Source organism: Salvelinus namaycush, chromosome 14 (genome assembly GCF_016432855.1).
Source record: "Salvelinus namaycush isolate Seneca chromosome 14, SaNama_1.0, whole genome shotgun sequence".
Classification (NCBI taxonomy): Eukaryota; Metazoa; Chordata; class Actinopteri; order Salmoniformes; family Salmonidae; genus Salvelinus; species Salvelinus namaycush.
The window spans coordinates 2,615,869-2,630,155 of NC_052320.1; the positions used below are offsets into that span (position 1 = coordinate 2,615,869).

The 14,287-nt window shown below is 48.8% G+C and overlaps 1 protein-coding gene across 1 annotated transcript in view; it reads right to left on the bottom strand.

Annotated features, from left to right (window-relative positions):
- Window positions 1-14,287, bottom strand: part of ubr4 (ubiquitin protein ligase E3 component n-recognin 4) — a 120,823-nt gene that overhangs the window by 20,608 nt on the left and 85,928 nt on the right. Inside the window, exons 64-78 of the mRNA XM_039007802.1 lie at window positions 13,744-13,857; window positions 12,641-12,850; window positions 11,430-11,579; window positions 11,102-11,329; window positions 10,876-10,954; window positions 8,112-8,333; window positions 7,594-7,762; window positions 5,725-5,955; window positions 3,937-4,024; window positions 3,418-3,611; window positions 2,757-2,996; window positions 2,402-2,540; window positions 1,270-1,395; window positions 856-984; window positions 459-591 (exon numbers count right to left, since the gene is read on the bottom strand). Coding sequence (XP_038863730.1) covers window positions 459-591; window positions 856-984; window positions 1,270-1,395; window positions 2,402-2,540; window positions 2,757-2,996; window positions 3,418-3,611; window positions 3,937-4,024; window positions 5,725-5,955; window positions 7,594-7,762; window positions 8,112-8,333; window positions 10,876-10,954; window positions 11,102-11,329; window positions 11,430-11,579; window positions 12,641-12,850; window positions 13,744-13,857 — 2,452 coding nt within the window. The remainder of the gene's footprint in view (window positions 1-458; window positions 592-855; window positions 985-1,269; window positions 1,396-2,401; window positions 2,541-2,756; window positions 2,997-3,417; window positions 3,612-3,936; window positions 4,025-5,724; window positions 5,956-7,593; window positions 7,763-8,111; window positions 8,334-10,875; window positions 10,955-11,101; window positions 11,330-11,429; window positions 11,580-12,640; window positions 12,851-13,743; window positions 13,858-14,287) is intronic.

Below are 14,287 nucleotides of genomic sequence, written 5' to 3' on the forward strand. Positions count from 1 at the left end.
CTGCTGTTTTCAACTCTCTAGAGACCGCAGGTGCGGTAGAGATACTCTCAATGATCGGCTATGAAAAGCCAACTGACATTTACTCCTGAGGTGCTGACTTGCTGCACCCTCGACAACTACTGTGATAATTATAATTTGACCATGCTGGTCATTTATGAACATTTGAACATCTTGGACATGTTCTGTTATATTCTTCAACCGGCACAGCCAGAAGAGGACTGGCAACCCCTCATAGCCTGGTTCCTCTCTAGGTTTCTTCCTAGATTTTGGCCTTTCTAGGGAGTCTTTCCTAGCCACCGTGCTTCTACACCTGCATTGCTTGTTGTTTGGGGTTTTAGGCTGGGTTTCTGTACAGCACTTTGAGATATCAGCTGATGTTAGAAGGGCTTTATAAATACATTTGAATTGAATATAACCAAGTCAGGTAAAGTAGTTTGTGTGTGTATAAAGTGCAGTACCTAACACAGAGAGGGCTCTGTATTGGCTGGCTGTGAAGGTGGGCTGATGGGAGCTGGAGCGAGAGGACTTGGTGGCGGCTTCACGCTGCTGCAGGTCGTACTCCAGGAGTTCTTTACGGGACGCCAGGACTTTCTGGAGGGGGGGGGGGAAATGGGGATGATAACTCTTTAAAAAATCATACAACATACTTGAATGTAGGACCTGCTGTTTGAACAGCTGTGAAGCTCCATAGAAATATAAAATCACAAAAAAAAAAAAAAAAGAGGTATCCTCATTCAAGTCAATGTTCCCGTGATGGGTGAACTGACAGCCATATTGAGTGTACCTATAACCAGGATGTTAACTAGTAAGTAAGGACAGGATTAAATGTGCTCATCACGTCCCCCGGTCTCTCACCTGTATGATCTTGGAGAGCTCGTCAAAGGACGTCTTACAGTCTCCGCTGTACTCCTGAGCCAGCTGCTGGATGTACCTGTTCACATTGGCCGAGGACGCTCCAAGCCCCGCCCCTGCTCCAGAATCATCCTATTAGGGGCATGACAACAGCATCGAAACATCAGATTCTAGTTCAACACTTCCAGTAAACAGACAAATTCTTCATGATGTTTAACTTAAATACAGAATAAATCCTATGGATTGATGCCATACAACTACTAGGGTATTGTGAAGGTTTAAATTTGAAATGTTTGTGATATTCGGTTGTTTTACTTAGTCAAGTGAAATGCTAAAGTACTAAAAAAAATGGCAAAATGTGAAATGTGTGGAGGTGCGAATCGTATGAAGTTCATATACCAGAGGGTAGTATCTGACCTGTGGTTTCTCAGGCGCTGCCTCGTTGACCTTGGACAACAGACTCTCCAGCTGGGGTCTGTGTCCCATCAGCTGGTGGTACACGCGGTCAGCCTTGTCCAGCAGCGTGTTGATGTTGGTCACCGCCTACACAGAGAACGACACAAACAGCAGGCTTTGGTTTTGTTTTCAACCAGTTAATGTGGGAAGGAAGGTTCTATGTTTCTTGTTAGAGCGGCAACCAGAGGGATGTGACCAGGGCAACCAGAGGGATGTGACCAGGACAACCAGAGAGGGATGTGACCAGGACAACCAGAGAGGGATGTGACCAGGACAACCAGAGAGGGATGTGACCAGGGCAACCAGAGGGATGTGACCAGGGCAACCAGAGGGATGTGACCAGGGCAACCAGAGGGATGTGACCAGGGCAACCAGAGGGATGTGACCAGGACAACCAGAGAGGGATGTGACCAGGACAACCAGAGAGGGATGTGACCAGGACAACCAGAGAGGGATGTGACCAGGGCAACCAGAGAGGGATGTGACCAGGGCAACCAGAGGGATGTGACCAGGGCAACCAGAGGGATGTGACCAGGACAACCAGAGAGGGATGTGACCAGGACAACCAGAGAGGGATGTGACCAGGGCAACCAGAGAGGGATGTGACCAGGGCAACCAGAGGGATGTGACCAGGGCAACCAGAGGGATGTGACCAGGACAACCAGAGGGATGTGACCAGGACAACCAGAGGGATGTGACCAGGGCAACCAGAGGGATGTGACCAGGGCAACCAGAGGGATGTGACCAGGAGAACCAGAGGGATGTGACCAGGAGAACCAGAGGGATGTGACCAGGAGAACCAGAGGGATGTGACCAGGACAACCAGAGGGATGTGACCAGGAGAACCAGAGGGATGTGACCAGGAGAACCAGAGGGATGTGACCAGGACAACCAGAGGGATGTGACCAGGACAACCAGAGGGATGTGACCAGGGCAACCAGAGGGATGTGACCAGGACAGAGAAAATCTGGATTTATTTTTATTTTTTAACTGTGTGTCAGGGTGGGGTTCGGGTTGAAAAATATAGCTAACCCCTGTCACGCATCACTAAGAAATAGTTTGAGAATGTCCCAATAAAACTAAATGTGTTCACCTTCTTCCTGTCCTCCTCGGTCTCGATTGGGTCCACAGCACAGCAGGGCTTGGTGTACAACATGAAGTCAAAGCGGGCGTATTTACAGAAACCACAGGCGTTGCACAGAAAGGGATCCTTCTCATCATAATTAATGGACCTGGAGGAGGAAGATAAAGAACCACATTCAATCAGCATCAGTAACCAGAAACACCAAAACTAAGGTGTCCCACTTTAAGACGTGAAGTGTGTACCCGATAGGACTAATCAGTAGGGGCATTTCAATAATTTGGTTACTCAGATCTGTCCCTATTCAAGTAAGCCATAATATAACAAATTTAATATTTCAGGCATCAATGGCCTATTGGGTAGCTACCTGCACTTGTGGCACTGGTAGACGTTTTCTCCACAGTTTCCACAGACGCCAGGGTTGGCGGGCACGGAGGCAGAGCATCGCGGACACTGGAGCGTCTCGCTGGAGGCCTGGTAGTTCTCGTAGAAGTCGGAGAACTCGATCATGAGGTTGGACGCCACGATAGGCAGCGGCAGGTCGATTTTGACCTCTGTCTGACCTGGAGTCAGTTGGACCTTCTTGGCCTTGTGCCAACGGGCAGGTCTGGGTAGAGGCAGATAGAGGTACATTATATATATATATAAGAAGATAAAATATAAAAAAAAGACTACACGCTGCAGATCCATTAAGACTGATTCCGTTCATACAGAATTAAGACAGAACTAGGGCTGGAGCGGTTCATCGATAAAGCTCTCTCTGTTTCCAGTATACAGTTAGCTGTCTGTATTGTTGATTTGTATCGCATTGAATGGAATAAAATCTGGCGATAAATCTAATCTATTGAATATCGACTATTGATACTGTACCATATCGTTGTCGAAGCCAGATATTTAAATACACTTAAATAAGAACGACAGATTAGCCCGGTCCCAGATCTATTTGTTCCGTCTTGCCAACTCCTACGGTCATACAAAACAGGCTAACAGGCTAACAAAAACACACTGCGTTCAGGGTATAAACTCACTTGTTCTTGAGTTCTACAATGGCCTGTACGGTCCTGTTGTTGTAGTAGAGGCTGATGGTCCGGACCATCTTGGTTCTCTTCAGGTCTCCTATCTTCACCGTCACCTTACTGATGGTGTGGCTACTGATCAGCTTCACTACCTGCTGGGTAGTAGTGTATCTAGTGTCCACCTTAATGGACGACAGCTTGATGTTCTGAGAGAGACAGAGAGAGAGAGAGAGACAGAGAGAGAGAGAGAGAGAGAGAGAGAGAGAGAGAAAATTAGTATTGGATACATAGAAAATGGGAAAGCTGTGCCTTTATCAATGGAATGAACACATATTCGATTCAAAACGCTTCAGCCACAGGTGTGTTTTTGATCCCTCCCTCTCATGCATTTAATAGTAATGGATTGGTGCTATCATGGCCCATAGGGAGTTACCCCCCCCTCCAAACATTACTTACACTAGTCCATTCTTCTTATGAGAGGGAACTGCGCAAGTGCACACTTTGTGGGAAGCAGCGTTAGGCTCTACTTACAGAGAAGGGCACTTCAGGGTTGTTGCACACCAGACAGGGATCACTCTCCAGGTAGAAACCATCAAACTCCACCAGGCCTGACAGGGTACTGCAACACAGACAAGAGACATGGTTAGTACTTAAATCCGACCTGACAGGGTACTGCAACACAGACAGACAAGGTTCATATTTCAATAAGAAACAAAACATGGAGACAAACAGCTGTGGAAGCTAGTTTGATATATTTAATTTAACCATTATTTAAAAACTGGTTAGTCTTGAGATAAAACCTATTTATTTTGCAAGGGAAACCTATAGTTAAATAGACTGCCGCGGCCATATCAGGGTGACCGGAGGCTGCCGCGGCCATATCAGGGTGACCGGAGGCTGCCGCGGCCATATCAGGGTGACCGGAGGCTGCCGCGGCCATATCAGGGTGACCGGAGGCTGCCGCGGCCATATCAGGGTGACCGGAGGCTGCCGCGGCCATATCAGGGTGACCGGAGGCTGCCGCGGCCATATCAGGGTGACCGGAGGCTGCCGCGGCCATATCAGGGTGACCGGAGGCTGCCGCGGCCATATCAGGGTGACCGGAGGCTGCCGCGGCCATATCAGGGTGACCGGAGGCTGCCGCGGCCATATCAGGGTGACCGGAGGCTGCCGCGGCCATATCAGGGTGACCGGAGGCTGCCGCGGCCATATCAGGGTAACGGAGGCTGCCGCGGCCATATCAGGGTAACGGAGGCTGCCGCGGCCATATCCGGGTAACGGAGGCTGCTGCGGCCATATCAGGGTAACGGAGGCTGCTACGGCCATATCAGGGTAACGGAGGCTGCTACAGCCATATCAGGGTGAACAGAGGCTGCTACAGCCATATCAGGGTGAACAGAGGCTGCTACAGCCATATCAGGGTGAACAGAGGCTGCTACAGCCATATCAGGGTGAACAGAGGCTGCTACAGCCATATCAGGGTGAACAGAGGCTGCTACAGCCATATCAGGGTGAACAGAGGCTGCTACAGCCATATCAGGGTGAACAGAGGCTACTACAGCCATATCAGGGTGAACAGAGGCTGCTACGGCGATATCAGGGTGAACAGAGGCTGCTACAGCCATATCAGGGTAACGGAGGCTACTACAGCCATATCAGGGTAACGGAGGCTGCTACAGCCATATCAGGGTAACGGAGGCTGCTACAGCCATATCAGGGTGAACAGAGGCTGCTACAGCCATATCAGGGTGAACAGAGGCTGCTACAGCCATATCAGGGTGAACAGAGGCTGCTACAGCCATATCAGGGTGAACAGAGGCTGCTACAGCCATATCAGGGTGAACAGAGGCTGCTACAGCCATATCAGGGTGAACAGAGGCTGCTACAGCCATATCAGGGTAACGGAGGCTGCTACAGCCATATCAGGGTGACCGGAGGCTGCTACGGCCATATCAGGGTGACCGGAGGCTGCTACAGCCATATCAGGGTGAACGGAGGCTGCTACAGCCATATCAGGGTGAACAGAGGCTGCTACAGCCATATCAGGGTGAACAGAGGCTGCTACAGCCATATCAGGGTAACGGAGGCTGCTACAGCCATATCAGGGTGAACAGAGGCTGCTACAGCCATATCAGGGTGAACAGAGGCTGCTACAGCCATATCAGGGTGAACAGAGGCTGCTACAGCCATATCAGGGTAACGGAGGCTGCTACAGCCATATCAGGGTGAACAGAGGCTGCTACAGCCATATCAGGGTGAACAGAGGCTGCTACAGCCATATCAGGGTGATGGATAGTTTGGGTCTGTGTTCAGCCGTACCTGTAGATGTTAGAGTTGGGGTGGGTGGTCAGGATGTGGTTCTGGGTCCTCAGGATTTCCACAGCTTTCTGGGAATACTCCTTTAACTTCTTCTCAGTCTGGGGGGTCTTCAGGGAAAAGTAGCCGAGCAGGTCTACAAACTGAGCGGCCTTGCGTCCGTAGGCGGGCAGCTCTGGCCAGATGGCCCAGGTCAGGTCCAACAACAGCTCCTGCTGAGACTTACTGGAGTTCCTACAGAGGGAGAGAACATATGGTTGTAGCTTTGGAGGTAAGTATTGACAAAGTTGTAGATGTTGACGGTGTAAGATAGTGTAGTCCTTGCAACAGTCTTTTCTGAATACCCAAGCATGAAAAACATACTTCAAGAAACTGGCAGAAAACCATGGTGTCTAGGCAGCTCTCTAGGTTCAGGCATTGTCTAGAATGACGTAGGGCCCGCTCATTGAATGACGTAGGGCCCGCTCATTGAATGACGGAGGGCCCGCTCATTGAATGACGGAGGGCCCGCTCATTGAATGACGGAGGGCCCGCTCATTGAATGACGGAGGGCCCGCTCATTGAATGACGGAGGGCCCGCTCATTGAATGACGGAGGGCCCGCTCATTGAATGAAGGAGGGCCCGCTCATTGAATGAAGGAGGGCCCGCTCATTGAATGAAGGAGGGCCCGCTCATTGAATGAAGGAGGGCCCGCTCATTGAATGAAGGAGGGCCCGCTCATTGAATGAAGGAGGGCCCGCTCATTGAATGAAGGAGGGCCCGCTCATTGAATGAAGGAGGGCCCGCTCATTGAATGAAGGAGGGCCCGCTCATTGAATGAAGGAGGGCCCGCTCATTGAATGAAGGAGGGCCCGCTCATTGAATGAAGGAGGGCCCGCTCATTGAATGAAGTAGGGCCCGCTCATTGAATGAAGTAGGGCCCGCTCATTGAATGAAGTAGGGCCCGCTCATTGAATGAAGGCCTGCACATTTACCTGTTACAACAGATACCTTTTACTAGGCTAATGTATGTGTACTGGTGCTGAGTGATTAGTGCTTTTCTAGGTCGGTTAGGTTTCAGTTCGATTATTAAAAAAATAATATTATGTTTGTAAAATATTCCCCCCCCTTTTTAATGGAAATTCCACAGCCAAAAAGTGAACATTGAATTGCCAAAACATTGAAAATATTCTATAGTCTGTGTCAGGTCCACATTTGGTAGACATCAATAACAAAATAATTACACCACTATTTCTGTTGTGTATATGACTTAGTTTGTATCTGATGGCTTTATTAGTTTTGATTTCTTAAAGTCAACATCTTAACATTAGCAGCCAGCGGTATCTTTCTACTCCTCATACTGCTCTGTCTTTAGCCGTCCTATTTAGTTAGGCTAGCTGCTAGGCTAGTCTGACTAAATCATTTGACTAGTAGTTCTTCAAAGTAGATGAGGCATACCTATCACATACTGTCTCTATTCCCTCTCTCACGTCGTTGTTTTGTGTACTTTCCTCTTTCATGCTGTCTATGCGGTCTGCGTACATCTATCCTAACTTAGCAGGCGTAAAAGTTTATTCATCTCTGCCTGAGCCGAAAAAAACTGGTGCAATGGATTATGGTCATTGCAGTTAATTAACACATTTCTGCACTGAACTAGGTTAAATATTTGCTTAATGAAAACTACAACTCCCTTCAGCCCAGCGTCCCATATAGTTCAGTTGATTTCTCTCTACAGAAACGGCGAGTTGGCTTCACAAAGAAACCAAACTAAATGGAATTCAAGTTATTGAACGGACAATTAGTTGTTTAATAACCCCACAAATAATAATACAAAATGGCGGTTAATCGCACTAGTGTGTACTACTGCACCTTTATGTAGGGTGAGTACGTACCTGTAGATATGCAGTGCGAGACAGTGGGCTTGCCAGCGCACGGCGGAGGAGTTGGACTCGAGCAGGAAGCAGCGGAGGAACTGGATGAGAGTCTCTTTGTCGGCAAACTTGTTGAGCTGAGAGACCAGAGCAGTACACAGCTGGTCCTCCTGGCTACCCACACCGTCACCTGGAGGAGAAGACAACAACATTTTAGAGGAAGACTTGCTTAGAACACACACACACACACACACACACACACAAAACAAACTTCAGACTACAGTAGCAAGTCTTTCTCAAAACACAAACACTTCAGACTACATTAGCAAGTCTTTCTCAAAACACAAACACTTCAGACTACAGTAGCAAGTCTGTTTCTCAAACGTACAACAAATGAAAGGTTTTTAAGGATAAAAACATAAACGCAATAATTTTCTAACGATCGAAAGACTTTAAAACAAAACACATTTTCAACAATATACAGCCATAATTATTTTTCAAGGTTATAATAAGATGAACTCTCGTGTCTCTCTCCTCACCTTCTTTGTCTTTCTCCTTGTCCTCCTTCTTGCTCTTCTTGCTTGAGGACTTGCTCTGAGAGGACTGAGTCCCAGTGCCCCCAGACCCTCCTCCGGAGGAAGAGGAGGAAGAGGAAGCCAGGACCTTGCTGCCACACAGAGCACAGGATAGCAGCTGGAGGAGCACCGGAGACACTCCCTCATCTACCAGGAAGCTGACCTGCAGTAGAAAGTACAGTATGGCTGGAGAGAGAGGGGAGTGGGGGAGAGAGAGGGAAAGAGTTAAAAAGACAAACTAACTCATCCATGCCAACTGAAACTCTCGCAGTAGAGCACAGATTGGCTTGGCTCGATAACAGCAAAAGGATAGGGTTACACTTCAAGAAACTCACACTTGAGGCATAAAGGCTACCCGGGTTACCACTTGAGAAGTCTAAAGGCTACCCGGGTTACCGCTTGAGAAGTCTAAAGGCTACCCGGGTTACCACTTGAGGCGAAAAGGCTACCCGGGTTACCACTGGAGAAGTCTAAAGGCTACCCGGGTTACCACTTGAGAAGTCTAAAGGCTACCCGGGTTACCACTTGAGAAGTCTAAAGGCTACCCGGGTTACCACTTGAGAAGTCTAAAGGCTACCCGGGTTACCACTTGAGAAGTCTAAAGGCTACCCGGGTTACCACTGGAGAAGTCTAAAGGCTACCCGGGTTACCACTGGAGAAGTCTAAAGGCTACCCGGGTTACCACTTGAGGCGAAAAGGCTACCCGGGTTACCACTGGAGAAGTCTAAAGGCTACCCGGGTTACCACTTGAGAAGTCTACAGGCTACCCGGGTTACCACTTGAGAAGTCTAAAGGCTACCCGGGTTACCACTTGAGAAGTCTACAGGCTACCCGGGTTACCACTGGAGAAGTCTAAAGGCTACCCGGGTTACCACTGGAGAAGTCTAAAGGCTACCCGGGTTACCACTTGAGGCGAAAAGGCTACCCGGGTTACCACTGGAGAAGTCTAAAGGCTACCCGGGTTACCACTGGAGAAGTCTAAAGGCTACCCGGGTTACCGCTTGAGAAGTCTAAAGGCTACCCGGGTTACCACTTGAGGCGAAAAGGCTACCCGGGTTACCACTGGAGAAGTCTAAAGGCTACCCGGGTTACCACTTGAGAAGTCTAAAGGCTACCCGGGTTACCACTTGAGAAGTCTAAAGGCTACCCGGGTTACCACTTGAGAAGTCTAAAGGCTACCCGGGTTACCACTTGAGAAGTCTAAAGGCTACCCGGGTTACCACTGGAGAAGTCTAAAGGCTACCCGGGTTACCACTTGAGGCGAAAAGGCTACCCGGGTTACCACTGGAGAAGTCTAAAGGCTACCCGGGTTTCCACTTGAGAAGTCTAAAGGCTACCCGGGTTACCACTTGAGAAGTCTAAAGGCTACCCGGGTTACCACTTGAGAAGTCTACAGGCTACCCGGGTTACCACTGGAGAAGTCTAAAGGCTACCCGGGTTACCACTGGAGAAGTCTAAAGGCTACCCGGGTTACCACTTGAGGCGAAAAGGCTACCCGGGTTACCACTGGAGAAGTCTAAAGGCTACCCGGGTTACCACTGGAGAAGTCTAAAGGCTACCCGGGTTACCACTTGAGAAGTCTAAAGGCTACCCGGGTTACCACTTGAGAAGTCTAAAGGCTACCCGGGTTACCACTTGAGAAGTCTAAAGGCTACCCGGGTTACCACTTGAGAAGTCTAAAGGCTACCCGGGTTACCACTTGAGAAGTCTAAAGGCTACCCGGGTTACCACTGGAGAAGTCTAAAGGCTACCCGGGTTACCACTTGAGAAGTCTAAAGGCTACCCGGGTTACCACTTGAGAAGTCTACAGGCTACCCGGGTTACCACTGGAGAAGTCTAAAGGCTACCCGGGTTACCACTGGAGAAGTCTAAAGGCTACCCGGGTTACCACTTGAGGCGAAAAGGCTACCCGGGTTACCACTGGAGAAGTCTAAAGGCTACCCGGGTTACCACTGGAGAAGTCTAAAGGCTACCCGGGTTACCACTTGAGAAGTCTAAAGGCTACCCGGGTTACCACTTGAGAAGTCTAAAGGCTACCCGGGTTACCACTTGAGAAGTCTAAAGGCTACCCGGGTTACCACTTGAGAAGTCTAAAGGCTACCCGGGTTACCACTGGAGAAGTCTAAAGGCTACCCGGGTTACCACTGGAGAAGTCTAAAGGCTACCCGGGTTACCACTGGAGAAGTGTAAAGGCTACCCGGGTTACCACTGGAGAAGTGTAAAGGCTACCCGGGTTACCACTGGCAGAAGTCTAAAGGCTACCCGGGTTACCACTGGCAGAAGTCTAAAGGCTACCCGGGTTACCACTGGCAGAAGTCTAAAGGCTACCCGGGTTACCACTTGAGAAGTCTAAAGGCTACCCGGGTTACCACTGGAGAAGTCTAAAGGCTACCCGGGTTACCACTGGAGAAGTCTAAAGGCTACCCGGGTTACCACTTGAGGCGAAAAGGCTAAAAAAGAGCAAGAGGGAAGAGCCTTGAACTTACAGTCATCCTTCATACAGAACTTCTGACCCTAACCCTAACTTAGTCATCCTTCATACAGAACTTCTGACCCTAACTTACAGTCATCCTTCATACAGAACTTCTGACCCTAACCCTAATTTACAGTCATCCTTCATACAGAACTTCTGACCCTAACCCTAATTTACAGTCATCCTTCATACAGAACTTCTGACCCTAACTTAGTCATCCTTCATACAGAACTTCTGACCATAACCCTAACTTACAGTCATCCTTCATACAGAACTTCTGCCAGTTGATGGTCCTCTGAGTGGCTATCTCAGCACAGGCCTTCAGGTGCTCCATCTGTTGACAAAAACAGAGAAACTCAAGTACAAGAACAAGTCGCAAAAATATATATATATATATATTTTAAAGATGTAAGACTGAAGTATTGTGGATTAATAAAATAAAAAACATTTTTTTCCCCCTGAGACAGATGTAGACACTCACCAGACTAATGAGCGTGTCGTACTGCAGGGCGGAGCCGGAGGTCGCCGTGACGACGCCGGCGCGGAGGAAGATGCCCTGTTCTTCCAGGAGTTTCTTGATGCCGCGGACGTGAGAGTCCAGCGTGTGCAGGTCCCGGAGCTGACGGTACTTCTCCTTAGAACCACAGATGAACAGGAGCAGCTTCCTGACCTGGCGTCTCACGAAGGGCGTCTGTTGAATCATCAGGTACTACGCAGGCAACCATAGATGGTAGAAGGGGTGTTAGTGTGTGTGAGCGAGCGAGCGAGCTAGTGGGAGACACAGAGAAAAAGTGTGTGAGATCATGTACCTCAGACAGGAAGTAGAACCAGGAGTGGTCGAAGACGGGAGGCGGGATGCGGGGGTTGGTGTCAGCGATCTTCTTGATCTGATAGGGTAATCTCAGAACCATCTCAGTCAGAAGTTGGGAGTAGGCCTCAAACACATCAGCAGCATGACCCTGAGAAAGAGAGAGAGAGACAGGAGAGAGCGACAGGAGAGAGCGTGAGGAGAGACAGGAGAGAGAGACAGGAGAGAGCGTGAGGAGAGACAGGAGAGAGAGACAGGAGAGAGCGTGAGGAGAGACAGGAGAGAGCGACAGGAGAGAGCGACAGGAGAGAGCGACAGGAGAGAGCGACAGGAGAGAGCGACAGGAGAGAGCGTGAGGAGAGACAGGAGAGAGCGACAGGAGAGAGCGTGAGGAGAGACAGGAGAGAGAGACAGGAGAGAGCGTGAGGAGAGACAGGAGAGAGAGACAGGAGAGAGCGTGAGGAGAGACAGGAGAGAGAGACAGGAGAGAGCGACAGGAGAGAGCGACAGGAGAGAGCGACAGGAGAGAGCGACAGGAGAGAGCGACAGGAGAGAGCGACAGGAGAGAGCGACAGGAGAGAGCGACAGGAGAGAGCGACAGGAGAGAGCGACAGGAGAGAGCGACAGGAGAGAGCGACAGGAGAGAGCGACAGGAGAGAGCGTGAGGAGAGACAGGAGAGAGAGACAGGAGAGAGCGTGAGGAGAGACAGGAGAGAGAGACAGGAGAGATTGAGGAGAGACAGGAGAGAGAGACAGGAGAGAGCGTGAGGAGAGAGCGTGAGGAGAGACAGGAGAGAGCGACAGGAGAGAGCGTGAGGAGAGACAGGAGAGAGAGACAGGAGAGAGCGTGAGGAGAGAGCGTGAGGAGAGAGAGACAGGAGAGAGCGTGAGGAGAGAGCGTGAGGAGAGAGAGACAGGAGAGAGCGTGAGGAGAGACAGGAGAGAGAGACAGGAGAGAGCGTGAGGAGAGACAGGAGAGAGAGACAGGAGAGAACATACATGAAGTAAATAGACACACAGGATCACAGTGTCTACCAATCACCTTGCATCCCAAATATCTATGCATTATGTGATCAAGATGACCCATTCGGCACCAGTGTTGCTCCAACTGATCCCCTCAACATGCTGAAACAAAGTCCGTGCAAAACCAGTTTGTGGGCTGCACTCAACAAGATTACGTTTTTGGAAATCGGGGATGGGGTTTCCTCTTACCTTGACGTACTGCCTCAGGAAGAAGGGGCTCATGTCTGGAGGAGAGGAGGAGGTGTGAGGTTTGAGGAGCTGGGAGGCTGCCACAGACTCCTCCTCTTCCTGCTGGCTCTTCCAGAACTCCAGCAGAGACTTGAGGACGTGGAGACAGTAGTCTATCGCCCCCTGACTGAGCAGGGCTGTGGCCGTGGAGTTGGAGATCAGAGAGGACGACTGGAGAAGGGGATGTGATCAGGAAAACTTACAACAGATCAACATAAAATTCCATAGGAGGCCATTTTGAAAGGTAGAAGAGCCTCTGTTTTCTGTCTGTAAAACCCTAACGAAGGCATCACGCTGAAATGTGTCACTTAAAGGAGCAATATGCAGACATCACTCCGCCATTTCCTGGTTGCTAAAATTCTAATAGTTTGCCTAATTTCAGTTTATGTGACAAAACAGGCAGTGTAGGAAATCATTGTACCACCTAAACCGCTGTGAAATATATTTTCAAAACCGAAAGTTGAAAAGACGCAAAATCAAAACTGAAATCTGCAATATGTAACTTTTGGGTGACCTGACCAAATTCACATAGAAATGTGAGTTATAGATCTGTTATTCTCATTGAAAGCAAGTCTAAGAAGCGGTAGATGTGTTCTATGTGCGATATTCCTATGCTTTCCGTTTTTTTACTTTACTTTCGGTTTTGTACACCAGCTTCAAACAATATTTCTGGTTATGGAAAAAATATTTCACAGCAGGTTTAGATGGTACAATGATTCTCTGTACTATACACATTGCCTGTTTTGTCATAAACTGAAATTAGGTGAACTGTTAGAATTGTAGCAACCAGGAAATGGAGTGATTTCTGCACTGTGCATCTTTAAGAGAGGAAGCATAGAAATAGCACAGATCTCTACCGCTTAAGACGTGCTTTCAATGAGAATGACAGATCTATAACTCACATTTCTATGTGAATTTGGTCATATTGCAGCTTTAATAAAAGCATTTTTTAAATATACTTCATTGTCCTCCATGAGTGACTGAATATAATTTACTCTTCTGGTCAATATAGAAAATTATGAATTTTATTTTTGGTAAATATTGGAGGAGAGGAAAGCCCGTACCTCAGAGGAAGACTTAGATCCAGACTTGGTTCTGGACATGAACACAGAGAGCAATCTCATGATGACCAGATGGACCTCGTTGATGGGGCTGCGCTCATTCTTCTTGGACACGTCCTGGAGGAGATAAAAAAACAAAAAAAAACAGGGGGTGAGAGAACGAACAATGAAAAAGGGACACACACACCAAGGCTGTTTCTAACGGCTGTTACGGTGACCGTATTACCGCCACACTGGTGGTCACAAGTCACGACCGCAGTCAAAGGTGACCGTTTAGTCACGGTAACTAGGCTTCTCCAAAAACTGCGCACTGATGCTGCTGCTGGTCATTGATAGTCTACCAAACTTTTTTAACTGCCTGGTGCTCAGCACTCTATTGTCCCTCTAATCACTCTGACATCAATGCATATGTAACCGAAAATCAAATGAAACACTTCATGAGAGCCCAGGAGCTCATGTTGCGCAACATTTCTATAGGCTATGCAATTGTGTGGGAAAACAGAGTGATGGCCTCTATTAAAAAGAGGAGGATCCCATCAGCTTCCTA